Source organism: Bos javanicus, chromosome 10, assembly GCF_032452875.1.
Source record: "Bos javanicus breed banteng chromosome 10, ARS-OSU_banteng_1.0, whole genome shotgun sequence".
Lineage (NCBI taxonomy): Eukaryota > Metazoa > Chordata > Mammalia > Artiodactyla > Bovidae > Bos > Bos javanicus.
In genome coordinates this window covers 35,933,522-35,961,035 of record NC_083877.1, presented here as the reverse complement: position 1 = coordinate 35,961,035, position 27,514 = coordinate 35,933,522, and the positions used below count along the sequence as shown (strand labels likewise).

Sequence of the window (27,514 nt, the reverse complement as noted above, 5' to 3'; positions counted from 1 at the left end):
GCAGTGGAAGCACAGAGTCCTAACAACTGGACTGCAGATGATTCTCTTCTTTTTAGTTTCTAAAACTACAAGTTGCATAAAATCATAGGATCAATATAGATTTATAAAAGTACAGTTCACAGGTGGTAGAAAAAAATGATTAAAACAAAATCTGAAATGCTATCAACCAATTTAAGCAAACAGAGATCAACCCAAGTTTCAGCCTCATGCAAACATTTAAAATGTTATCATTAGAGGAATGAATTTAATGAATTTAATTTTCATTCTGGATATTAAAAAGAGTTTTTATAAGCCTGTCCCTGTTTAATGTTACAACAATTTAAGGTTTAAGATTTTTTTAAATGATGGGGTGTGCATCTTTTTCAGATGTCAGCTGGCAGAAGCTGGCCCTGGGAACTCAGGGCCTGTTGTGGATAACCAACAACTTAACCTGTTTTAACTTGAATTGCCAAAGGCACTATTGTGTTGAGCTTAGTAAACGATTTGAGTAAAAATACGTAAACAAATTGAGCTGAAATCAAATAAAGTCTGAGTTTTGACCGAGGGTTAAGGAAAGGTGGAGAGAGGTGGCGTTTTCCAGGTAGGGGTTCAAGACAGAAAGAGCAGCAGTGGAAAAGGTAGAAACGTTGGGTATTAGGAGCATATTCCGGGAACACTAAGTAACCTGGTGTGATTGAGGGGAAATGGAACCTCAGCTGTAACCTGGTGTGATTGGAGGGAGATGGAACCTCAGCTGGCCAGACCACGGAGTTACTGCTCTGAGCATCCACTCCAGGCAGTCTCTCAGCTTTCCCCTGTTTGTGCGTGCTAAGTCGCTCAGTCGTGTCCGATTCTGTGCGACACTATGGGCGGTAGCCCGCCAGGCTCCTCTGTCCATGGGATTCTTCAGGCAAGAATACTGGAGTGGATTGCCATGCCCTGTTCCAGGGGATCTTCCTGACCCAGGGATCGAACCCGCGTCTCTTACATCTCCTGCATTGGCAGGCAGGTTTTTTTAACACTAGCGGCGCCAGCTGGGAAGCCCTGGTCACTTTTACTCGCCTTCTAACCCATTCTCGATTCGCCTTTCCAGATCTCTGCTGGCTCCGCCCCGCTGGTAGTGCCTGTAGCCCCGCCCCCTAGGGAAAAACCTGGCCACGAGGTGGAGTCTCGAAGGGCTGCTCACCCCCGCCTTCTTATAGGCGCGCGAGGCTGCTAGTTGGCACCGTTTGATGACGTCACGGTCATTGACAGAGAAGCCGCGGCCTTCGCCACAGTAGCTAGCGGTAGTAAGAGTGAGTTGAGGTCCAGACAGGCTGGGGCGCCTTCAAAGGAAGCGGCGGAAAGGCCAGGGTTTTGTAGCCAGGGCGGCGGGTTTGTGGTCTGCAGTGTCGTGAGGCTGGGGGGTGGATTTGGAAGCCCATCGACCTGACTCCAGTATCAGGCTTAGGGGGCGTGTTGGAGGGGAGGCTGCGAAGGGCCGAGTGGGCGGCGTGGTAGTCAGGCCTGGGGGCTAGCAGAAACCTTAAGGTCGGGACTAGGGTGAGGGTGGCGAATGCTCGGGGTCTGGGCAGGGAGATTATCTTACAGGGTTCGGCTTTGGCGATGGGTGGACCACACTCATGAATCTCTCTCCCTTCCTTCGCCCGCTTGCTCCTGGTGGCTCACGCGGGCTGCAGGTGTAGCATGTCTAGTCTGGGGACCTTGGGTGGCGCCCGCGCCGGGCTAGGACTGTTGCTGGGCACCGCCGCGGGCCTTGGATTCCTATGTGCCCTTTATAGCCAGCGGTGGAAACGGACCCAGCGCCGCGGCCAGAGCCAGAGTCAGTCCAACTCTCTGGACTACACGCAGACTTCAGAGCCTGGACGCCAAGGTAGGAGCGGGGCTTTTGAGGCCTCAGTGACTGTTGAGGGGGTGGGCTTGGGGTCGGGGCTGCTTGTAGCAGAACCTGCGGGACAGGACAACAGGAAAAACTAGGCGGGTGGGTGCGGGGCCCGAGAGTTTCAAGTTTGGGGAAAGTTTATCGAAAAGGAAAAGCAGTCTTCCTCTTCTGTCGTCTTTTTCCTGTGATCCCAGGAAAGTATATAGTGAAAAGGCTTAGCTTTCACTTTTAGTTCTGGCCGCAGAAGTGCTGTGTATGTATTAAAGTTACTTGCTTAGTGTGGTTGAGGTGTTTAATAAGTAAAGGTCCGAAAGAAAGTAAAAAGAGAATAGTCTTGGAGAAATTAAAATCTTTTGAGGCTTATGTATTAAATTAGGTTAATATTAACATTCGAAGACACCTTGGAGACTATATAGTTCAAGGTTTTGTTTTTTTAAATCCTTCTTATGAGTAAGTTGAAATTGAAAAAAGTTGTGTAACTTTCCCAAGGCTGTCACAGAGCAAGTAAGTGGCAGGATTGGGCTTGGTCACCTGGTCCTGTGGACTTCCCACAGCATGGGGCCGGGAGTGCACTTACTGCAGTTGAAGCTGAATATGGCTGGGAGCCAGACACAAATGGTTAGTACTTTCAGTTTTGGAAAACTTTAATGTTAACCCATTAGAGCAAAGCATCTAGGGCTCGTCCAAACCACTCCCCTCATGTGTGTGTGTGTGATAGAAGAGGGTTCAAGTCATCTTGCCTCATGTTCATTGGAAACACATGTTTCCTCTGATGACCAAATGCCAGTTTTTGAAGAGTCTTAAGAGTTTTCACCTTAGATTGCAATTGTTTGTCAGCATTTTAATAAGCTGGTAGTAACAGCGCTGCAAGTGTGCTTGCCCTTCCTTTCTTTTCCTTGTATTTTGTTTGTTGGTTTGTAATTTCTCAGCTGTAATCTTTCTTCTACTGAGGTTGGGAGGTGGTAGCCACATTCCCAGGGATCTTTCTTGCTTTACATACTGGAACATTGTTGGGTCTGTACAGTAATCCAGCCTTTATTGTTACTAGATTTCCTCTAACAGCTTTATGCTTGCTTGGACTGTGGGTCCTGCCTTTCTGGTTTCTCTCCTGTTTTTACATTTCCCAGTCCACTTGTCTTAGGTATCCGTTTTCTAGCATTTTAGAATTTACTTAGAGCTCAATTCAGGGCTTGGTGATGATGTTTTTTCCCAGTGGGGTTTGGGTGGGTTTTTCCTGGTGTACCTTTTCTCTCAGTAACTGCCCCTGTTTACCTTGCCACTCTCTGATAATACTAAATGAAGCTCTTGAGAGGAAAGAGTGTTCTTTGCTATTCTTTGTAAAGTGCAAGATCAGAATTTGAGTGAGCTCAGTTTCAGTTTTGCTGTGTGGTAAGGTTTGACTGCCTGGGATTTGGGCAGCAGGGCAGCTATCCTGCCTTCTAGGTATCGCACTCTTGCGAGAGCATTCTACATTATCTGCCAAGGTATACAGTGCTCATGAAGGGCCCTGGGTGCAAGGTTTTTGGAACAAAGGGCTCTTGTGGACTTTTTTGTTTTTTTCCCTTTGGCCATGCTTGCAAGATCTTAGTCCCCTAGCCGGGGATTGAACCTGGACCCTTGGTAGTGAAAGCATGGAATCTTAGCCACTAAACCACCAGAGAATTCCCTGGAGAGCTCTCGTTTAAAGATTGGGACCTTGATTTTTTTTTTTCTGGGTTTGTTACCTGGGACTTGTGAATATCTGACCCTCAAAGATCTTTATAAATTGAACTCCAGTGAGAGGTAAGAGTTCTTGAGTTCTGGGTGCAGGATCTTCTCGTCCCTCTAGCCCACGGGCATCGCTGTCTCCTGTCCTCCGTCCTCCAGTCAGGCCGTTGCGGGCAGCCCCGGGTGAGGCTGGTGATGCTGCAGTGCTCTCAAGCCTTCCACGAGGACAGGAGGTGGTACTGGACCGCCTGGAGTTCGTGCTGACCAGCCTGGTGGCGCTGCGGCGGGAGGTAGAAGAGCTGAGGAGCAGCCTGCAGGGGCTTGCTGGGCAGATTGTGGGGGAGGTCCGGTGAGTATTGCAGCCTTCCTTGTTGCCTTGGCCCCTGCACCCTAGCTTTTCCTCGCCCCGACAGCTTTCTCAGCCTTTGTTGTCTGTCTGTAAGGACACAGCCAGTTTTCTGGCTTCTAACCTCTCTGGCAGGGAAGCCATGTGCTTGATTCCTTGCCTTACCTGAGTTCTTGCTGCCTTTGGGCCCTCAGGGTCTATTGCAGCAGCTGAAATACTTTGTCCTGTTTAACCTGGTCTGCTCTGTAGGCTGGGTCCCGCCAGCTGCCCTTCTTGCTCTCCTGAGGGCAGAGACCCCAGAGTTTCTCTGCTTTGGGCCCTTTAATGAGCAGCAGTAGTAAGAGGCTCCCTCATGGTGAGGGGAAAGGCAGGCTGGAAGGGCCTAATGGCACCCTCTGGAAAGGAGCTTACTTTTCAGATCACATATGGAAGAGAACCAGAAAGTGGCTCGGCGGCGAAGGTTCCCATTTGCCCGGGAGAGGAGTGACTCTACCGGCTCCAGCTCTGTCTACTTCACGGCTGCCTCAGGAGCCACGTTCACGGATGCCGAGAGTGAAGGCGGGTGAGTCATGTCTCCTGGAGACAGCTGTGGCTTCAGCCAGGTTACATTGTGTAAAAGTAATGTTCAGAATGAAAAGTTCACACCAAGCTGCTGTAAATAATTTTTAGAACAAGGTAAGGATATAAACAAATGAAATACAAAACAGTTGAAATAAGAAAAACCATCCACCACATGTCATCCGGACAGATGGGAATGTTTAACAGCAGTTAGTGTTTGCATCTGTTATTTTTCTCAGAGTAGGTTTGCTTTTTACCTAGTTATTAGATCCTTTATTTTTGTTTTATTGTAACGTCGGTTGGGTGGTTTCCTGTTATCAGGAGGACTTTGTAAGCTTTGTCTTAACGGCCGTATTTCCTTCACTGAGTGACTGGGCCAGGTCTACAGAGCTGTCTAAGCGCTAAGCACGCTCCCTCCCTCGGGAAGTTCTCTTCCCACGGGGAGATCCGCTTGTGCGCCCTCGCCCTCTTCACAGGTGGGCGGTGACTCACCTGAGTAACTGGTGGGCCAGCAGGTCTGGCCATAGGCCTTACTGTGAGACAGGGCTGCAGGCAGGAGTCTGGTGGAACGCCCAGGTTGGTCAGGCTGAGGGCTTTTTGGTTTTAAACCACGGGTGCCATTTTGAAATTTCCATCCCACGGATGGAGTCTGAATGAACATCTTCGTTGCAGTGCTGTTAATAGCAGCGTCTGCCCGTGTCTGCTTCGAGGCCGCCATCCAGGTGGCCCACGTGGGGTCTAGAGGCTGGTCTCTCTTTGTGGCCTTTGCTGACCTTTCTCCCCCTTCAAAGAAGAGGCTGGTGAAGTGAGCAGTCAGGCCTGTCCTTTCAGGGCAGAACAACTGGTGTAGCTCCAAACATACACATGGAAACCAAAAGCTAAACCAGTCATTCATGATCTTTGCAGCATGTCCCTCTTCAGCTGAAACACTTCATAATATTAACCAGTTTATTCCTCCTTTGTGACAGACAGGTGGGAAGCACTTCAGAGGTATTTCCTTAGTCTCACAAAGGAGAGAGAGGAGCATCTCTTAAGGAGCATTTCTAAGCAACCCAAGGAAGCCAGTTACTTGACATTTGAACTTTATGAGTGTGGAACATAAGGACAGGTCACAGCTCTGCCCAAGACTAGGATAATAGAACTCAAACCCCTTCATGATGATTTTAAGAAATTGTACAGGCTTCTGGGGGCAGCACGAGCCAGAGTGATTAACCAGGGAAGTTTATGGGTGCTTCGTAGCTTAGGGTGCTCACTGGGGCTCCCAAAGCCATACAGGGCAGGACAGGGCTGCCAGCTGCCTGTAGCAGCTGGAGAGAAAGGGTGGCTTCCTTAATAACAGCTCCAGCAGGCTTAGCCTTGTGACCGATCCTGTGGCATGTGGAAGCCGATGGTCGTGCATGGTGCAAGACTGGTTTAGCCGACTGCTCTCAGGAGCAATGGCCGTAGTGAATCATTCATTTGGTCATGGTCAAGGAGACCAAGCCTTGGGAATGGCTTATTATTTTTTTTTAATTTTATTTTATTTTTAAACTTTACAATATTGTATTGGTTTTGCCAAATATCGAAATGAATCCGCCACAGGTATACATGTGTTCCCCATCCTGAACCCTCCTCCCTCCTCCCTCCCCATACCATCCCTCTGGGTCGTCCCACTGCACCAGCCCCAAGCATCCAGTATCGTGCATCGAACCTGGACTGGCAACTTGTTCCATATATGATATTGGGAATGGCTTTAAACCTGTGGGCCCTGGGGAAGGAGAGCTTCTTTGAGGGATGAAAGAATAAGACTATTTGATGGACAGCTCTGCACCACTGAAAGCTGTGTTCTCGCTTTCTTCCAAATAAAACAGCTCCCAGGGGATCAGCTGAATATGCCAGAGTCCGAATCACTGGGTGGGTCAGTGAGCTTGTTCCCAGAGCCTTGTTGCAAATGCAGCTTTACTTCCCTCCTTGCAAAACCCAACTCGCCCTAATACCAGCTCCCCTGGCAAACCTGCCCAGGCATTCCAGCCAGGAGCCACTGCCGGCAGCCTCATTGCCACTCCTCCTTGGGTGTTTGCTTATCACCTCATTCCTCTTGGTCTTATCTTCCCTGCCACTGTGGGGTCAGGGCCCAGGCCTGCTTGTCTTTGCCTCAGCTCAGCACCTCTTACGGGGCTTAGCAGTTGGAGGAAAGAAATGTAATTGCTGGGAGGGCTGTGTGTGTAAGAGTCCTTGATCCCTGACGCGGGGGCTCTCCTTAAGGAGCAGAGTTGGCCTCCTTGCCTCAAGGGAGCCTGGAGTCCTTGCTCCACAGTGGGAACAGTGTGTCTAGCTTGAGTGCACAGGACCAAAGGACCTTTTCAGAGGTCTGTACTCATCTCAAAAGCTGCCGGGCACATTGAACAAAAGGGTCACCACTTTTTCTCTGGTGGATTTCACCAGCAGCTGGGTATGTGGTCCAAGAAATGTGGGAGAATGCTGCGATACCAGCTGTCACTGGGTGGCAGCAAGGTCCCCCGACCTCTCCTTTTCCTTGCCCATGTGAGCTCCCCGGCCTTTACGGCCCAGAGCGATCACAGCACTGAAGGACCTTCCTCCCTGCTTCCTTCCCTGGAGACTGCGCTCAGGCAGGATGAGAGCAGGGGTCTCTCCCCATATGCCGAGGCAGCCTTCAGCTGAGCAGGGAATGAGTGGGGTCTCCTCTTCTTTTTGCAACATGAAGTGATGAGACTCAAGCTTGCACCTGCCAAAAATTCATTTACTCATTTTGCCTCTGGGCCTGGTTGGGCTGAGTAGGGGCACTGGTAGCCACTGATTTGACTTTCTGGATGGGGCAGGTTATTGTCTAAGCCTAGGAGCCTAAGAGAGTTTCTCTAGGCTGCCCCTGTGTGGTCTTGCTCACCACCACCCAGGTTGGTTGTGAAATCTGATACCACTTTTCCTTGTCCCTTTTTTTTACTGCAAATTGCTTGAAGGGGGAGATACTTCTATAACCTCTTTAAAAAGCAAGGTTAAGAAGGTTTTAAATATTTTCCAATTTCTTGTAATAGATGTTTCTGGAGCGCCTTTGTTAAATGCATCTGAAAGCTCCCCTATAAAGAAATAGGATGGGTGGACTGGACCCCAGGTCTGGTTACTCACTTGGTCCCTGTCCTCTCTGGCTTTGCAGACGAGGAGGACAGCACTTGGACCTGCAGTACTCAGCCCCCTTGACCTTAGGCTATCTTGTTGTGACTTTGTTTGTGTCTCTCCTTCGGGTCTGATTTGCTCCAGCCACACGGATCCTACCTGTCTTTTATTTCAGGACGGAGGAAGGCTTATCCTTAAGTGACTCAAGGATCTTCCCTGTGTCTTGGAACCTGCTAGCTCAGACAGAACCTGCTTTTCCTTCACTCAGCCTGGGGGCTCTTTGGTGTCTGGTTGTGACCCCTCGAAGCCTTATCTTCTGCTCTGCTCGGTTTTTGTCTGACTCAGTTGGCAGTTGGAGAAAACAGTATCATTAGCTGCTGGTGGAGGCAAAGATCCAGGAGAAACAGTGGATGCAATCAGAGTTGAGCTCCCCAGGAGACACCTGGATGGCAGCCCCACAGACACCTTCCTAAGGGATTGCTTGCATCTTCTGCCTTTCTTGCTTCCAGCTGCAGCCCTCCCCCGCTCCCCCCACCAGTTCCCAAGGTTTCCAAGGGCTACTCCTGTTGTGGTTGAGGTTTGGTTACTGACTTGGGACAGAGGTATACATTGAATTGAGAAAGAAAATATGTATATCTGTGGCTACCCACAGCCACAGAGGCTGGCATCCACCCATGTTGGTTCTGGCAGGTGCATTTGGCTGATAAAGCAAAAATGATTGACAAACCCTTCCCCTCGTGAGCCATCGAGCTCCACCTGCATCTGAAGGTTTTTATCTTAAACTTTTATTACTTTACTTATAAGAATATATGGTCCCTAAAGCAATCCCATCTAATACTAAAATATAGGGGGGATATTAATTCCTCTGCCCTGAGAGGTCTACTGACATTTTGTTGATACCTTTCTAGGCTTTCTCTGTTTTCTGGCAGACGTGGTGGTAGCTAAGTAGGGGCTTCTCATATCGGCCTCTGACTGTCACAGGGCTCCGAGTTGGTCACTCTTCCCCTCCCAGATCATTTTCCTGTGGTTCCCTAGGAAGCATTCTCTCAGGACTGAGTCCCCCCTCAGTGAGGGGCGTGGCTCACGGTCAGTGCTGATGGCTGCAGCGCTGTGGAGAGCCCCTCTGTGGAGGAGGCTAGACCCCTGGTGGTCTGAGGTTAAGTAATCCCCTCCCTTGCCCTTGTCTCTTTGTTTCCCCGCCACAGTTACACAACAGCCAATGCTGAGTCTGACTATGAGCGGGACTCTGAAAGGGAGAGTGACGGTGACGGTGAAGATGAAGTGAGCTGCGAGACCGTGAAGATGGGCAGAAAGGACTCCTTGGACCTGGAGGTGGAGGTGGCTTTGGGTCTGGAGCCTGAAGCCCCGGAGGCTGGAGGCTCCCCTGGCCAGGAAGATGTGATGCCGCTCCTGCAGCAGGCAGATGAGCTGCACCAGGGCAGTGAGCAGGGCAAGCGGGAGGGCTTCCAGCTGCTGCTCAACAACAAGCTGGTGGTGAGGCTCCAACGGCCCGTCTACCCTCCTTCCCCTGCTCACTCCCACGAGTATGTCAGTGACCCTGCCAGGTGACATGGGAAGGGAAATGAGGGTGACACGGCGAGTTTCTGCATCTACCCTCAGGGTCGTACACCCTTTTCCAAGGAGGCCAAGTGCTGCCCCTAGGGGCCTGTGTACTCCCTGCCCCAGCGCTTCCTCCCCCACCACCCCCTGGGTAGTTGGCTCTGGCTCTCAGCATAGGGAGAAATGTGGAAAGAACTGAAACTTTCCCCTTTTATTTCCCTGAGGCAGACCCACAGCTGCTTGCCCCATTTGAAGTTTTCATCACCAGTGACAAGTGTCTGGGTCACTCAATCACAGTTCCCTTCTCAAGTTCACTGCCAGAATTTATGCAGAAAGACTGAAGGCAGGAGAAGGGGACGACAGGATGAGATGGTTTGGTTCGGTGGCATCACCGACTTGATGGACATGAGTTTGAGTAGGCTCCGGGAGTTGGTGATGGACAGGGAAGCCTGGCGTGCTGCAGTCCATGGTGTCGCAGAGTTGGACGCGACTGAAGTGAACTGAGCTATAAATGCCCTCAGTTAGAATTTCCCTTTTCCTGGGCCTTGCCACATGCTCTTGCTGTAACTCATTACATGTTGGAGTTGGCCTTCCCTCCTCATAGCATTGGGAGGCCAGGAGGCACCCACTTTGTGGGTTGTGCAGTCTACTGACTAGAGATGATGTCACCACCTAACTGCAGGTGAGAGGCCATGTAGATGGCCTGATATCAGTGTTTACGACACAGAGAGAAGGTCAGGGCTCCAGTTCTCTGCAGCTGAGAAGGAGCCCTCATCCCTCTCTTTGGATTGCAGCATGGAAGCCGGCAGGACTTTCTCTGGCGCCTGGCCCGGGCCTACAGTGACATGTGTGAGCTTACCGAGGAGGCGAGTGAGAAGAGGTCCTATGCCCTAAGTGGTAAGTGCTGACAGCCTCCTGGTGCAACTGACTGATTCTGAGGGTGGAGCCAGCCCAGTGGCTTGGGGCCCAGGGGACCCACCAAGACGCAGGCTATCAGGGCAGCTGGGGCTCAGGTACTCAGCAGGGACAGACTGGCTCCCAGAGACCCATTTCCTCCTGGAGACACAGAATAGTCTCTGCTTTTCTGCACGGTATGGGGCTTGAGTCACACAGGCATACGTGACTGTAGCACAGCTGGCCTTGAACATCAGTGATTTGAGCAGCGCAAGCACATACAGTCCGTGGTTGCTTGGGCCTGAGGATTTGTTGTTGCTTAGTTGCTAAGTTGTGTCGGACTCTGCAACTCCATGGACTGTAGCCTGCCAGGCTCCTGTCCATGGGATTTCCCAGGCAAGAACACTGGAGTTGCCATTTTCTTCTCCAGGGCATCTTTCTGACCCAGGGATTGAACCCTCGTCTCCTGTACTGGCAGGCAGATCCTCTACTGGTGAGCCAGAGGGCTGACTATGTTACACGTGGATTTCTGACTGGGCAGAGGGCCAGTAACCCCTGCATTGTTCAGGGTCAATTGTAGTTGTTTCATTAGCACTGTTCTTTGTCCTAATTCTTTAACTACAAAGGGCAAAACCTTTCTTAACCTGAGGAGGGGTTTTTTTTTTTGCTGCTGTTTAAGACTCTAGTTTCAGTTATGGAGCCTGTGGGGCAGGTGTTTAAGAACATAATGAGTGGAGTACGTTTGGTGAGTGCCAGGAAGGAGTAGTTTGGGAGAATACCACTAGCCTACAAGCCCGTGGGGTCTACTAGCCAGCTCTGTTGTCAGAACCTGTCCCCGGGCATGTAGGGTGCATCTGACTCATGCCAGGTTCATGGCCTGTCCTCTACTGTCGTGAAGTTAAGACCCTTGAGATTTTAGAGACTGGTTTTACGGGCAAGATGTGTCCTGCCTAGCTACACAGCCTCTGAGTCAGGCACCGTCGGTGGACTTCCACATCTCGTAGTACAGCCTCGCAGACATTGAATTTTTGATAATGTAGAGTCTGACAGTACCTCAAGGTCGTCATTCTATAAACTGTTGTAGAATTCTGCCAATACAGAAAGGTCAGTTGAGCTGAATGTTTGATCTTCAGAAAAATCCCTGGAAGTTTTAACTGAAGGTGCTTAATTACTGTCTGTTTCTTTTCAAAAGTTTCTGCTACCTTTCCTGTGTTTCAGGTGAGGATTCTGATCAGCGTTTGGGGCTGGTGTCTGGACTCTTGGTGGCAACAACCACCTTTCCTTTTCCTTTTGATCATCTCTTAGTACTAATAGCCAACGTGAACCCTGAAGGTGGAGATGGAGCAGTGGTTAGAGAAGCAGCTATGCCCACACTGGTATGGCTCCTTGTAGCACCCCCAGACAGATCTGTTCCTTCTGGAGGTCAGGGGACTATGGAGAGACTTTGAAGGCTCTGCTCTGTGATTCTAGCCTTTTAGGACCATTGTTGGTGGATCTAAAGTTCATTTTGTGTTGCCTCTAGAAGCTGGACCATCAGGAGGCTGCAGGGAACTGGTTGCCTCATTCTTCACCGTTATTTCCCTAGTGAGTGAGTGCTTTGAAGCGGGCAGAGTAAAGTCCCCTAAAAGACAGTGTCCCTCAGTGGTAGAGCCACATGGTTCTGCTTGGATAGGGGAATTGTAGGGTTCTCACCTGTTCTCTTTAAATGTATTTGTTGCATATACAAAATTATACCATGATTACTATCACTTATACATGAGGAAACATTTCAGATTAGCCAGCCTATCACCTTAACACCTTACTTTTGTTCCATTCCCTGTGTTCCCTTTCAAGCCCTTGCCATTGAAAATTTCTTTTTATTATTTCAAATTTTTATTATACAGTTGACTTAACAATGTTTCAGAGGTACAGCGAAGTTATTCAGTTATACATAGATATACTTTGCAGATTCTTTTCCATTATAGGTTATTACAAGATATTCAATATAGTTCTCTGCTACACAGTAGGTCCTTGTTGTTTATCTATTTAATATATAGTAGTTCATATCTGTTAATCTCGAATTCCAAATTTATCCCTCCCCTTTGGTAACTAGTTTGTTTTCTGAGTCTGTTTTGTAAATAAGTTCATTTGTATCATTTTTAAAAAATATGTTTCACACATAAGTGATGTATATTTGTCTTTCTCTGTCTTATTTCACTTAGTATGATCTCTAGGTCTGTCCATGTTGCTAAAAATGGCATTATTTCATTCTCTTTTATGGAAGCCCTCTTCTAATCAGATGTCCCATTTCGCAGTGTTCTGTTTTCTCCAGTGCGTAGGTGTAACGGTTCTCATCTGGAGGGCTCCAGCTCCTTGATGTTCTAGGGGACCCTTGTCAAGAGCCTGCATGTGTTTAGGCCTTGATTTCTGTTAGTTTTGGTGCCTGGAAAACTTGGGTAAGGACTACATGAAAGTCATCCTTGGTCAGATGCCAGGTCATTTGGCTCTAGTGAGGAGTTCTGGCCCAGAGCCATGGTTACTGTTCCTAGATCATGGTCCTCTTGAGAATCCAATCAAAGCTGTGGACCCTCTCAAGAAAATGGACTTATGCCTAATATTTCAGTGGGATTTCATGGACACCCTAAGGCCTATCCACAGACCCCAAATCAAAAACTCTCCAGGTAATGATCTACTAGGGCAACTGTGATTGCTTTCGAGTCCTTTTATATTTGCAGTGCTCTGAGCATGTCGGGTGGGTGTTGTATAGCTGGGACAGCTGATGACAGAGATAGGGAAAGCAAGGCAAAGTGGAAGTTATCCTTGAAAAGCTATTTGTATCTCTTCACTCTGCTCAAGTGCATAACTATTTATAAGTCCTGCTTGGGTGGGAACTGTGAGAGCTAGAGCAGACCATCCTCCCACAGCCTTTCCCGTGGAGGGGTCACGGGAGCCCGAGTCAACTCTGGATCACTTCTGTCTTACAGGAAAAGAAGAAGCTGAGGTCGCTCTGGAGAAGGGGAATGAGAATGCGGAGTGTCATCAGTGGTAATAACACCCTGCAGGGCCCCAGAAAGAGCCCAGCATGGGTTAGAGTGGAGCAGAGCCCTTTCTTTTCTCTGCCCTGGCCAAACAGGCATTTGCCAGAGGCACCAGGAGAGGAAGCTCTGGCCTTTATTTTCATATGTCCCAATCCTCCCCCAAGCCAGGGACCCAGGGCAGTTTCCTTCGGGAAGTGCCTTGGGAGTGAGACAAGGGAAGAGTAGTACAGCTTCCTGTTGAAACTTGGAGAAATGAGTAGCTTTCTTATGTCATCCCTGGCTTCAACCTTGAGGCTCCTGGCTCCTCAGGGAGGTTGGGACATTGGCCGTTCCCCTCTCCCATACAAGCTCTTCATTCCCCTAGCTGTGATCCCTGGCTGGTGGTGGACTTTGGCTTCTTCGCTTTGCTGGCATGAGGAAACATAGATGTGAGCTCACCCCCAGGAAGTTCAGCAGTCAGTATTAGTCCACAAAAGCATCAGCCCTGTTTGTGATCTCATGTGGGCAAAGTCCTGCCACCTTGTGTGGGTCAGGGCCAACCTGGAGGCCTGGTTCTAGCACCTCAGTTTTAGTCAGTGTTCCTTTTCCACTCCCTGCTGCTTTCTGTAACTCTGCCCTCAGATTGTGAGCTGGAGAGGCCTTGTTTCCCCATCTGTTGCTGAAACTTTGCAGTGCCTCTTTTTAGATGCCAGGTCACTGTTTCTTAGACCTTTGTTTTTAAAGACAGAAAATGGGAAGCTGGATGGCTTTGTTTCCCTGGGAGGGTGTGGAGGAGAGGGCTGAAATCGGAGGCCTTTTCTTCCTCTGCTTCTGTTGCTAATTTTAGAGTATCCCCTTCCCAAACAGCTTCCCAGTGACGTACCAACTAAGCAGACAGTGTATTCACGTTTCTTACACATTGATGCTGATTTTTAGAGACCTGCTTAAGTTTTTATGACAGCTATGGCTATACTGATCATGAGGGGACATTTGGATTGAGACCTTGTCTAAATTTTAAGTATAAAAGAGCCCACTTTTTGTACCCAGTGTACTTTGGGGAACTGTGAACCTACCACTGTATCTGCTAAAGAATATGAATTGGGACCATAGGTCTGTGAAAAGAGGAATTATGTACAGATGAAGTACTGGGCAGTGCCGTCAGCCCTGGGTGGGAAGCCCCTTCCTGGCAGGGACGGTCCTCAGTCCTGAGCCTGCCGCTGCTCTCCCCCTAGGTATGCAGTGCTTTGTGGTCAGCTGGCTGAGCATGAGGGCATCCAGAGGCGCATCCAGAGTGGCTTTAGCTTCAAGGTGAGAAAGGCTTCTCTTCCTTCCCTGGTGCTGGTCTCGTGCAGATTACCTGCTCCAACCTAGCTCTTTGCAAAGGTGTTCCTACCCTACAGCTCTGTGACTTGCCTTTCTTCCCTTAGTAACTCTGCTCTCTGATGTTAACTTGTTTGTATTTCCACTCTAGGAGCATGTGGACAAAGCCATTGCTCTCAAGCCAGAAAACCCCATGGCTCACTTTCTCCTCGGCAGGTGGTGCTACCAGGTGAGCTAGATTTCAGGGCTTGACACAAGGGCCCAAACTACCCTGAGACACTGATCACCGTGCAGTGAAGATCAGGTCACCTCAGCATGGTCTGGCTTATGTGTCCTTCCCTCCAGGCAGTCATGGGAGTGGTGACTGGATGCAGTCCTATTTGGCCCCTTTTCCTTTCAGTACAGAACATTTATTGTTCTTAAAGATACTTAAGTTTTTAGTTACACCTTGATCTTTTGATGGCAGGTCTCTCACCTGAGCTGGCTAGAAAAAAAAACTGCGACAGCCTTGAGTGAAAGCCCCCTTGGTGCTACTGTGCAGGATGCCCTCTCAAGCTTCCTAAAGGTATCAGGGAGGGAAGGGAAGGGTGGACAGCAGCCAGAAAGGCCGGGGTGACCTTGTTTTCCCTAAGGACATTAGTGTATTGGGAGGGGTTTCTGGTAGAGGGGAGTTTTATGTGTGCCTGTTCTGTGGAAAATGAGAAACCACTGGAAGGGCTTATTAAAAAAATGTAGACTCACTGAATCAATCTCCAGGTTGGATACTGAACTCTAATAAACTTTAGCCTGACTTGGATTTCGGAACCTCTTACTGAAATGCATTCTCCCTTCTCTAGGCTGAAGAACTACAGCCAGGATTTTCCAAAGCAGGAAGGATATATATTTGTAAGGTAAACTCATCTGCCCATTTCAACATAGATGAAATATATATATGTTGATACTTTTTCTTGAAAACATACACTCATTCCCTTCTAGTCTCCTGGTGGTATTTCTCCCAGGTTTTCACTGTTGTCTCTTCTCAGTGCTACAAAGAACTAGGGAAAAACCCTGAAGCTAAAGAGTGGATGAAGTTGGCCCTGGAGCTGCCAAATGTCACTAAAGAGGTAATACTTAAGAGCTTTTCTAATACAGGGTTCTTTCACTGAGTCATTATGTGACTTTTCAGGAAAGAATGTCTTCCCATGGTTCTTATTTCCCTCCAAAAGAGAGTCTGCACTTTGCATGTGGGATTTTTCGTATACATCTCACCTGGGGAGGAGACAGAGTTCGTAGGTTCCAGGTTGTCCTGGGAAAGTGGGAAAAAGACTGGTAATAGCAAGGAAGCAAAGGGCCCATTCTCAGGTACCAGTGGTTTAGGAAATGTTGGCTTGGATTTAAAGTCCTAGTCTTATTCTCTTGTCTTCCTAGGATTCAGCTTTCCAGAAGGACCTGGAAGAATTGGAAGTAATTTTAGGAGAATAATCACATTTCAGTGGGCTTCATGACTCGAGGAAGGAAAAAAATTAAGTCTTTTCCCCTTAGGTCCTGCTTAGATCAGGAAACGGAGCAAGACTGCTTAAGGGAGTGTCTTGACTCCTAGGTCTGACTGCTGCTTGCTACAATTCCCCAATTTCTTCCTACTGGTTAATTTATTCTAATCCCTTACCTAATCTGAAATTGGGGAAGTACTTGAGACCTGGGTTTCTATTACTTTTTCCATAAAGTGAGTTCTCAAAAAATCAAGACCAGTATACACCTGCCCTAGGGTAGAGTGTGGATAAAACACTGGAGGCTCCCTTTCAACTGCTGCTGAGGTGGATGAACTCCAAAGAGCTATAGGAACAAAACACAGAATGTGTACTCTCTAATCTTTTTCACTGATTAATATTCAGAACCAAAATATATAGTCCTAAGATCACACACCCCAACCTACCAGGGCGGAAGGTCGGGGAGTCCATGGGTATTGCCTCTGCTCAATCTATCATGTGGATCGTAACTGTACTCCTGGGCTGAGCGCGGGACCACCTGACTTCCAGTGTCCTGGCAGCTTTTGGAACAGCAGTGCATAAGGCTTATGACTGAAAATGATGATCTGAAGAGTTGCCTGGAATATATTTTGGTACAAACTTGAAATAAATCCAAAATTTAAACTTAACTAGAAGTGATTATAATCCCCTTTCTATGTTTGTTTTCATCTCCTTATTCTTTCTTGGCACTTCAATAACTGTTTCCTACTGGGAGGCTATTGCAGACAAGTAGAAAAATAGTACCAAATAGTTTAGAATAAGCTCTTTGGTTAAAGAAAAATTGAGACAAGTTTTTAGGTCAAGGTCACTTAAAATACTTTATAGATCTAAAAGACTGAGATGCTTTTATATAAGAACCAAGCTTTCATTCCAGAGTCTGTCACTGTGGGTTTATTACATCATTCCAGGTTTGTTTTGTGATGGAAAAAAATGGAAGAAGATTTAGGAGGCACTCTGGTCTATAGTCAGGGAACAGCTGTTTTTAAAACAAAGTTGCATTAAATTTTGTCCTCCTATCTCCTTACATAGAGTAGGCTCAACACAGGCAACAGCTGAGATTTGCACTGCCTCTCCACCCAATTCTAGCCAAGAGGCCCTCTGAAAGTGGAAGAGTTGCTTAAAACTCATGCTGAGTAGAAGTGAAGGGGAAGGAGTAATCTCAAAGCCCTAAAAAGCAGAATAATCTAGGCAAGTACCAGATTTATACAGTACAAACCTTAATAGAAACAAAGGCCATAGGAATGCTATGGAGTAGCTATCTTGCGATATTTTCTATGAGTTTAAAGGAGAATAAAGGGAATCACCTGAAGGTTGGGACTTCCCCTTTAAAACTGAAAATGTAAAGTAATAGAAACTGATCATTCCTTCCCAGAGCCAAAACAGTATTATGCAGGCCCTATGTTGAAATATTCAGCTTGTACCAGGATAACTCCTATAAATAGCACATTCCCTACAAATAACTACTTTATTAGCAGCCCCACACTGAATCTACTTAAAGAGCTTCTGAAATGAGTATCTTGAATTGCTCTTAATATTAAAACAAAATTCTTACATAAGCTAATTCAGACATACAAACTTAAAAACCTGCTTCTGATTTAACAGTTTTTACTGATGAAGGGAAAAGAACCTGTGAGGCGACCCACTCCATTTGCTACGTAGCTCAGGTATTTTTTTCCCAACATTAACACAGAGAAGTCAGGTCTCTCCAGCTTTAGTTAGTTCTCTTGGAGACATAAGAGTGGCCAACAGCAGTTAGTTCTGAGTCAATCCCAAGGCGCTATGATGTCAAAGGTATTTCACACCTACCCCCCAAACCAAAGAATTCACATAGAGATTAATATATTCTAGAAGGAATAAACATTTCAGGTCAGCTTGTGACTACTGACTTGTCTCGTGTTTACACCGTAAGAAAAGCTGATATAATAGCTGTTTTCCTGAAAGCCTTTTTCTGCAGTCACAATAGGAAGAAGCCTGTGAAAAACTCCAGGGAGCAGTCCTTTCCATTAGTCTGCAGCGCTTAAGGTTTATCACAGGAAAAAAAACAATTCAGTCTTTGGCATCTCCCACTCCATCTGCATTGATGGCAAACATAGCTTCAGCTTCAGGAAGACAAGGAGAGTCATAGATTTTGCAGATTCTGGTTTCCCCTCTTCCTTTTCGCAGGTACAGTCTGCGGCAAAGACACAGACCAAAGCACCAAAATTACTATAATTAAAAAATTCTATTCCTGATCTATTTATGGTAGATCTAAAAGGTTTTTAGACTTATATGCTAACTAGAAGGATTTTAGGGGATCTTTCTGTATTCCTTAGGGTACTTCTAATCCAGAGAAATCCATTTCTGCTCACCCCCTGCCCCCAGTGGATTTCCTATATTGAAACCTTTTTTAAAAAAATGATGAGACATTAATTCTTCAAATGTATTCTTCCACACTTGAGCTTTTAATTCCTTTGTGAACTAAAAGCAAACATTTGTTTTAACCAGAGCGTGATAATTAGGTTAAGCAAAGGCTCCTGTGTCTAATTACAGACTAGGCCTTTAACAAGGTGTAAATGGAAATATTCTTTTCATGTCCACCTCACAGTAATATGACATTCCACAATGAAGCGCCTGTCCCATCACTGTACCTTGTTGTTGAGGCGTGAGCAATGATATTTCCTCCAATAGGTTTTTTAGGATCTGCAGCAAACATGGCTGCTCCATCCACTTGGGCTACCACCTGGTTGGTGATTACCACTGCTACACCAAACTGACAGGGAAAGGATAAACGTCATTTTTTGTGGTCAGACATTCCAAGAACCTTACTGCTGCCACTCCATCCCCCACAAAGCAATGAATGACTAAAGAAGTCTCTATATCTAACTGATATCTTGATACCAGACTCCAGTATTGGCCTCCTGGCAAGGCTACTGGAATTCATAGCTCTTGAAATTAGGTATTCTCTGTCCCTACCCCAAAACTTACCTCATCAGCAAGTCGCAAAAGCATCCGCAGAAACCTGGCCAAGTGCATCTGCCTGGCTGAAAGCTCACCTCGACCCGAATAGTCCGTTCTGTAGAGGGCAGTGGCACTGTCTACAATTAGCAGTGCATACCTACAAGGAACACAGATTCTCTGAAGCCTGTTTCTAGACGCCGATGTCAGATTTTGCTCCCTTTCCCACTACCCTAACATTTTATATTTATGGCTACACTTATTTATTTATACAACATGCACTTGAGTTATCCTATAACAAAATTTCCAACAAGTTCAGGTGAATTATAGTTTCATATTTTAACAGTGACTTGACCTAAATCACAAAGCAAGGGTGTCAAAATAGGAACTAAAACTCGAATCTTCCCATTTCTAATTCAAGCTACTATCAAATTTGCCACAGCCTGTACAAGATTCAAGCCAAGGGCTCTGGGAAAACATGTTCAGTATCTTCTACTGCCCACATACCTGGACTCAACCATCATGGCCGATGCCTGATAAAGGAGCTGGGTCTGGTGGTCTGTGTTGAACCCTCGGGCATATGCTACATTATCCAGGACATCACTGCCAGAGAGGCCATATCTAGAAGAGAGAACATGTTGAGGCTGATACAAAACTAAGGCAATGAAATTACCTGAATGGGTAGGTAAGAAGTGATAGTAAGAAGGCTAAAGAATATAATTCCCTTTCTATTAGGAAGCCCAGGGAAACTACAGAGAAAGATTTAACAGCAACTGCGTTACAGTAGATCTACCTGGCAGGACTTCAGAATAAATCAATCTATTCTTTGAGGACTCCTGAACTAGAATGATAAATTTCCAAATATAAGGAAACAATCAATGTTCTCCTGGAAAAACAAAAGGCAGCATGACAGATTTAGGACTGAAACAAAAACAATCACTCAAAGATCAATTAAACAAAATCATATAAACTGTTTGTTATATAGGAATAAAACCTCCTAAACTCAAAACCCTAAGGACTCAAAACTGTAAGAGTCCTATACTTAAGAGAAATAAGTGTACTCCATCTGTTCTCCCCTTTTTCTTGCTAGTAATAAGTTATAGAATCTGTGACATGGATCTATTATGGTTAAATAAGTAATACCTTAATTCATCTTATATTTCAATAATGATTTTTCACCTTTGCATTAAAAAATACCTTTCTTAGAACCCCTTTTCCTCCTGCCCCCAATCCCTCCCAGCATCAGGGTCTTTTCCAGTGAGTTAACGCTTCGCATGAGGTGGCTAAAGTACTGGAGTTTCAGCTTTAGCATCATTCCTTCCAAAGAACACCCAGGGCTGATCTCCTTTAGAATGGACTGGTTGGATCTCCTTGCAGTCCAAGGGACTCTCAAGAGTCTTCTCCAACACCACAGTTTAAAAGCATCAATTCTTCGGTGCTCAGCTTTCTTCCCAGTCCAACTCTCACATCCATACATGACCACAGGAAAAACCATAGCTTTGACTAGGTGGCCCTAGTTGGCAAAGTAATATCTTTGCCAAAGTAATACTTTGTTGGCAAAGTAATATCTCTGCTTTTTTTTTTCTTTAAATATCTCTGCTTTTTAATGGGCTGTCTAGGTTGGTCATAACTTTCTTTCCAAGGAGTAAGCGTCTTTTAATTTCATGGCTGCAGTCACCATCTGCAGTGATTTTGGAGCCCAGAAAAATAAAGGCTGACACTGTTTCCACTGTTTCCCTATCTATCTCCCATGAACTGATGGGACCAGATGCCATGATCTTCGTTTTCTGAATGTTGAGCTTTAAGCCAACTTTTTCACTCTCCTCTTTCACTTTCATCAAGAGACTTTTTAGTTCCTCTTCACTTTCTGCCATAAGGGTGGTGTCATCTGCATATCTGAGGTTATTGATATTTCTCCCGGCAATCTTGATTCCAGCTTGTGCTTCTTCCAGCCCAGCGTTTCTCATGATGTACTCTGCAAAGAAGTTAAATAAGCAGGGTGACAATATACAGCCTTGATGTACTCCTTTTCCTATTTGGAACCAGTCTGTTGTTCCATGTCCAGTTCTAACTGTTGCTTCCTGACCTGCATATAGGTTTCTCAAGAGGCAGGTCAGGTTGTCTGGGATTCCCATCTCTTTCAGAATTTTCCACAGTTTATGATCCACACAGTCAAAGGCTTTGGCATAGTCAGCTTGTCATTAAATGTATCTTAATAGGATCCCATTTCTTCAAAAGTGGTTTGATTTATTCATCTATCAAGACTCAGCTAAATGCCAGTACTTTTATAAAAGCTTCCCTGTATCTCTTGAATAGATGTGATTCCCCTTCTTCTGCACTTTGAGAAAACTTGATTTAGGCCTTTTTATGGCACTTGTGAGGAGCTACCTGCCATTCTTTTACTAGACTAAAAATTCCTTGAGGGAAAAGACTATGCCTTTCCAACTAGCACATTTTTTTTATACCTAGTAAATTCTGAATAAACATTGCTGAATATGAAGTTTTTAACCATAATCCAAACAAAAGGAGAATCATATGTCATCACTTTAACTCAAGTAATATTTTCAGATTAAGGTTACCTAAAATCATTATAGTTCAAAAGTATAATACTGACTCCCTTATGTAATAGTTCAAAAGATAGTCTGTTGAAATAAAATCTATGTGCTATAATTTCTTGAGATCCAGAAGTCTCTATGCTTAAGAGTTTATCTTTTAAGAGAAGCAATCTATTCTATGTAAAGATTCTGATCATTACAAAAGCATGTACTACGTCAAGCCTACTCTTCTGAGACTTAGCTTTAGTAGCTTTCCTCTGTTTTCCTACCCAAAAGAATAGAAAAACAAAAGAATGTCTAGCACTTGAAATAACCCTGCAATAAGATGAGCCTCGATATCAGGAGATCCCACTCCTCCCAACTGAATTTTCTACATCTTTCAATGGATTCATCATATTTGGCAAACCCAGTCTTTGCACTTCCCTGGACAGTTCACCAGTTATTCTTTGCCATTATCAATACAAAGGGAAGTTTAGCTGTTTTGTTTGCTTTTTAAAGTGGATTGATGATGATAAATTTGTTGAGTCTAGGCATGGAGACAAGAAAATGAAGCCAACACAGTTTTACCTTAGGATCATGACCAAATGGGGATAAAAAGATAAATTTTCTGTATTTAAGTCATAACTATAAGATAGAAAAAAGACTGAAGAGGCCTAAGTACTATACTACATAAACCTTCTAGTCTTGCCTCAAGAAACATTGATATAATCTACTATCAGGAATGGAGACTAACTTCTGCTGTTAGAATACAGATGTTACTAGAAAAACAGAGTCATCCTGGCCTTTCTTTCAGCAGAGTTCATAAAGATGATTATGGGGATCTCTGTGCTGATATTCTTGAAGTAGTAGAGAATTTTCAGTTCCTACAACTTGGAAAAAGCTGGCTGGAAATCAGTATCACTCATCACCAGGGAAATACAAATCAGAACCACAGGAGTCTATCACCTGTCAGGGTGGCTCTTCTCCCAAAGAAAAGAAACGCTGCCGAGGATGCGGAGAAGAGTGAACCCTCAGGCACTGTTCGTGGGAATATAAACTGGTACAGTCACTGTGGAGAATGGTGTGGAGGTTTGTCAGGAAACTAAATTATCATATGATCGAGTAATTTCACTGCTGTGTATGTATCTAAAGAAAAAAGACATTCAAAAAGATGTATGCATCCCAGTGTTCATAGTATTATTCACAACAGCCAAGATAAGGAAGCAACCTAACCTGCCAACAACAGAGGAATGGATAAAGATGTGGTATATATATTCAATAGAATATTACTAAGCCGTAACAAAGAATGAAATCTTGTCATTTGTAACAACATGGATAGACCTGGAGGGCATTATGCTTAGTGAAATAAGTCAGACAAAGAAAGACAAATACTGTGTGTTATCACTTATATGTGGGACTTAATAAATAAATAGAACAGAACAGAAACAGACTCAAAGATACAGAGAACAAGTAGTTACCAGGGCGGAGAAGAATGGGGGAGGGACAAAAAAGGGGTAAAGGATTAAGAGGTACAGACTATTATATATATTAACAAAATAAATAAGCCACAAGGATATATTGCACAGGTAATATAGCCAATATTTTCTAATAACTTTAAATGGAGTATAATCTATAAAAATATTAAATCAGTATGTTATACACCTGAAACTAATATAATATTGTAATCAACTATATGTGGGACTTCCCTGGAGGTCCAGTGGTTAAGAATCCACCTTCCAAGGCAGGGCACATGAGTTTAATCCCTGGTTGAAGAACTAAGATCCCACATGCTGCAGGGCTACTGTGCCCCTGTGCCACAACTAAGACCAGTTGCAGGGACTTCTGGTGGTCCAGTGGCTAAGACCCCAATCTCTCAATGTGTGGGGCTTGGGTTTGATCCCTTGAGATTTGATCCCTTGAGGTTTGATCCCTTGAGATCCCTTGAGATGCTGCAACTAAGACCTGGCACAGCCAAACAATGAAATATTTTAAAAAGAATAATAAATAAGAATAAAATGAATTCCATCAAAAAGCAAAAAAGACCAGATGCAACCAAATATAAAAAAATCAACTATACATCAAGTATTCTATACACACATAAAAACTTATATAGTGCTGTATGTCAATTATATCTCAATCAAACTGGAAGATAAAATGGGAATTTTCATAGTAAAAACAAAAAAGCATGTAAGTTTGAAAAATTCAGCTGTATTGCCTCAAGGGAGTTCTGTCATTCTTTCTTTCATAGTATTTTAAATACATTCCAAAAGGGTAGGGACACTGTGGCAAGCAATGGTGGCCATGGTTTTCCAACTCAGCAAGCATCCCAATCACCTGGGGAGCTTGTCACACCACTACTGGACCCTATCCTCAGTCTCTTGGTCATCTCTATTTCTGTAGATCTGTAGTGGAATCAGAGGACAGTGAAGGACAGGACTCTTTGCGACCCCATGGACTGTAGCCTACCAGGCTCCTCCCTCCATGGGATAGGCAGACGCTTTAACCTCTGAGCCACCAGGGAAGCCACAGGGATTCAGAGGATCTGCATTTCAATTTCCCAAGTGATGGTAATGCAGTTATAGGGAGGACTAGAGTCTTAGAGAAGGCACTGGCAACCCACTCCAGTACTCTTGGCCTGGAGAATCCCATGGACGGAGGAGCCTGGTAGGCTGCAGTCCATGGGGTCGCTGAGGGTCGGACACGACTGAGCGACTTCACTTTCACTTTTCACCTTCATGCATTGGAGAAGGAAACGGCAACCCACTCCAGTGTTCCTGCCTGGAGAATCCCAGGGATGGGGGAGCCTGGTGGGCTGCCGCCTATGGGGTCGCGCAGTCGGACATGACTGAAGTGACTTAGCAGCAGCAGAGTCTTAGAAACCTCTGAGCTAGTCATCTGAATGTGAGTTAATATTCTTCAACAGAATATGGCAAAAATTTATCAATAAGGGTTGTTCTCTTGTGGAAGGAAATTAGGTAATCATTATCTTAGGAGGCCCTGTCCTGTAACTTTCTCAGATATATAAATTTAAATGCAATATACATAAATATAAACTCAATTATAAAAATTTTCCTGATAGAAGTGATTAAAATGAATTAAATTTCTAAACATTTTTCTTTTAGTTGACAAAACAGCCATAAACATGGCTCTAATAAATATTAGTTCATTAACAAACATCGAATGCGCTGTTCTAGGGCTTGGGGATACAGTGAATGGTCAAAACAAAGTCCCAGTCCTCATAACATTCTACTATCTCATATATCCTATCTGAACACTCATTTATACTATTGGACAAAATCTTAGTGACTTTATCCAAAAGAACTCTTCAACTAATAAAGTAGCGTACTTAATTAAAAGTGTTTTCTGTAGAACACCAAAATCAACTTTGGGAAGGAATATACATTTTGATATACTCATCTTTGGTAAACTAAAATCAGGTTGCAAGAAAGTAATTCTTTTTTCCTGACAGGGATTTTCTAAGAAGAAGCAAAGGGCTACAGTTATTGTTCCAGCCTAATTTTATGCCTCAGTGGTGTATATCTGATGACTTGGATTCCTCCAATTGTAAAATGGGAAAGACAATTCTGTTATAAAACTAGCGAATTCTCCTTAACTTAGCAAGGCAGGTTCCAATGTGAATCCAACATCTCAACATGCAATTAAATTTCATTTAATCATCACTAGGTTTCAGTAAAATGTGTGGTAGGAATCAAATTATCATATTTGACCCTAGACAAGGGAAAATTAAGGAAAACAATTTTGAAAGTTTATTTGAAAGCTGTATTAGGGGATGTAGGAAAATTACCAATTCTTTTGTTTAAATAAAATAAATTATTACTTATTTGGCTGCACCAGGTCTTAGTTGCAGAATGTGGGATCTATTAACAGTTCCCTGACAAGGGATTGAACCCAGCCCCCCTTGCACTGGGAGTGCAGAGTCTTAGCTACTGGACCACTAGGGAGGTCCCGAAAAATGTACAAATTCCTTACCAGCTTTTCTGAGGTATAATTTATATACCATAAAATTGATGTGTTTTAAGTGTAAAATTCAATGACTTTAATAATTCAATTTTAGAACATTTCCATTGCTCAGAAAGATTTCTCCAATCTATCTGCAGTTACTTTCTGTTCCTACTCCCTGCCCCAGGCAACCATGCATCTACTGTCTCTATATTTTCCTTCTGGGAATTTCAAATAAATGTAATTCTATTTGGTCTCTTCTGTCTAGCTTCTGTCATTTAGCATGTTGTTGGGGTTTGTCCATGTTATAACATGTATCATTACTTCATTCCTTTTAGCTGTTTAGTAGTATTCCATTGTATGGATATGCCACATTTTATTTATTCATTCATCAGTGGATGGACAATTGGGTTGTTTCTAGGTTTTGGCTATTTAATAATACTTATAAACATCCACAAACAAGTCTCTGTGTGGACATGTTTACATACCTCTTGGGTACATAACCAGAGTGTAATTGCTGGGTTATATGGCAAATTTATGTTTAAATGTCACAGTTTTTATTGTCAACTCTCGATTCTATTCCATTGATCCATATGTCTATCCTTAAGGCAGCACCACACTGTCTTGATTACTATTGTTTATAGTAAGTTTTAAAACTGGGAAAACTGAGACCTCCAATTTTGTTCTTTTTTTCTCCTCCAAGAATGTTTTGGCTGTTCTGGGTCCTTGATGTTTCTATATTAATTTTATAATCAGCTTGTCAGTATCTGGAAAAAAGGCTGGTGGAATTTCAATAGGCATTGTATTGAATTTGTAGATCAATTTGATATTATTTTTAATAATATCACATCTTCCAATCCATGAATGTGAAATGTTTCTCTATGTAGATATTCTTCAGTTTCTTTCAGCAGTGTTAGCTATCAGTGTACAAGTCTTGGACTTCTGTTAAATTTATTACTATTTCATTCTTTTTGATACTACTGCGAATGGAATTATTTTCTTAAGTTTTGAATTGTTCATTGCTAGTATATAGAAATACAATGGATTTTGGTATATTGAAATTGCATCCTTTGAACTAATTTAGTTCTAGTAGTTTTTTGTGTATGTAGCTTCTTAAGATTTTCTACATATAGGATCATTTCATTGATTAATGAAGATAGTTTATATTTTCTATTCCAATCTGGATGCTTTTTATTTTATTTTCTTGTACTGGCTGGGACCTTCAGTACAATGTGAATATAAGTGGTGAGTGTGGAGATCTTTGCCTTATTCCCAATCTTAAGGAGAAAACATTCAGATTTTCACCATTAAAAATGATGCCAGCTGTAGGTTTTTGTAGATGCTCTTTATCAGGGCATCTGATAAATGCTGTATCCATTACGGAGAGTAAGGTATTAGTCCCGAACAATTATGCACATATTTGGGGGCTCTATTAAGTGTGTATATATTTGTTATACTGTCTGGATGAACTGACCTTTTATTTATAAGATGTTCCTCTTTGCCTCAATTAGTACCTTTTTTTTTGTCTTAAAGTCTATTTTGTCTGGTATTAGTATAGCTACTCCCGCCCTCTATGGTTACTATTTGCATGCAATATTTTTTTCTCATCTTTTTAGTTTCAGCCTATTTGGGTCTTTGAATCTAAACTGGTTCTCTGGAAGGCAGCATACAGTTGATCTTGTTTTTTATCCAGTTTGACAGCAACTCACAGGTTTTTTGACTAAAGAAGCATGTTTTTCTCTAAGGTTATTCTTTTGAAACACACATACAACTTTGGGATATGGAGCAATAAGACAGAGGAAAAGACACCCTTCAGCCAGACTAAGCCTGGCAATCACTACAGTGACAGATGGAGCCATGTTTCTCTTGTCTGATCCAGTAACCTACCTCTCAGCCACTGCTAGCAGCCGTTCTGGCCTAAAGGTACCTTCGGTGTCAATGTACATGGCCTTTCCTTCACCTCCACCTCGGTCAATGGGAAGCTAGAGAGAAAAAGAACAGTGGAAATGACACTGTACTTCTGATATAACTGAACAACTTCCTTCTGACGGGCCTATAATCGCTTCCGCTCCCAGTAAAGCAAAAAGAAAAATAAAGTGACAATAAGATCTAGGGAGGAGACACTCACTTCTGAGAGAAGTGCATCTAGTAGTAGGTATGGAGGTCACTGTGAGGCTAGAGTCTGGCCAGAGTTGAAGAGTGCTTGGAAATATATACCAAAGTAAGTG

General features: G+C 44.4%; 2 protein-coding genes across 9 annotated transcripts in view; one reads left to right on the top strand and one right to left on the bottom strand.

Annotated features, from left to right (window-relative positions):
- The first annotated feature begins 1,175 nt into the window (after nt 1-1,175).
- On the top strand, nt 1,176-16,487 carry RMDN3 (regulator of microtubule dynamics 3). 7 transcript variants are annotated; one of them, XM_061430782.1, is made up of 14 exons: nt 1,176-1,274; nt 1,659-1,852; nt 3,671-3,917; nt 4,333-4,476; nt 8,789-9,077; nt 9,938-10,040; nt 10,468-10,530; nt 13,001-13,061; nt 14,266-14,341; nt 14,505-14,582; nt 14,820-14,918; nt 15,190-15,243; nt 15,376-15,456; nt 15,761-16,487. In XM_061430782.1, the coding sequence occupies exons 2-14, from the start codon at nt 1,666-1,668 to the stop codon at nt 15,812-15,814; spliced, it is 1,536 nt and encodes a 511-aa protein (XP_061286766.1). In that variant the 5' UTR covers nt 1,176-1,274; nt 1,659-1,665; the 3' UTR covers nt 15,815-16,487. The 7 variants fall into 7 exon arrangements, with proteins under 7 accessions (XP_061286766.1, XP_061286770.1, XP_061286771.1 ...); XM_061430781.1 differs by having other exon boundaries at nt 1,214-1,416; XM_061430783.1 differs by having other exon boundaries at nt 1,215-1,416; nt 3,728-3,917.
- A 246-nt stretch (nt 16,488-16,733) lies between these two features.
- The window catches only part of RAD51 (RAD51 recombinase), a 35,079-nt gene continuing 24,298 nt past the window's right edge, over nt 16,734-27,514 (bottom strand). For both annotated transcript variants that reach the window (XM_061430788.1, XM_061430789.1), the window contains exons 6-10: nt 27,174-27,268; nt 19,300-19,413; nt 18,823-18,952; nt 18,486-18,607; nt 16,734-18,028 (exon numbers count right to left, since the gene is read on the bottom strand). In XM_061430788.1, the coding sequence (XP_061286772.1) occupies nt 17,905-18,028; nt 18,486-18,607; nt 18,823-18,952; nt 19,300-19,413; nt 27,174-27,268 (585 nt within the window). In that variant the 3' untranslated portion in view covers nt 16,734-17,904. The remainder of the gene's footprint in view (nt 18,029-18,485; nt 18,608-18,822; nt 18,953-19,299; nt 19,414-27,173; nt 27,269-27,514) is intronic.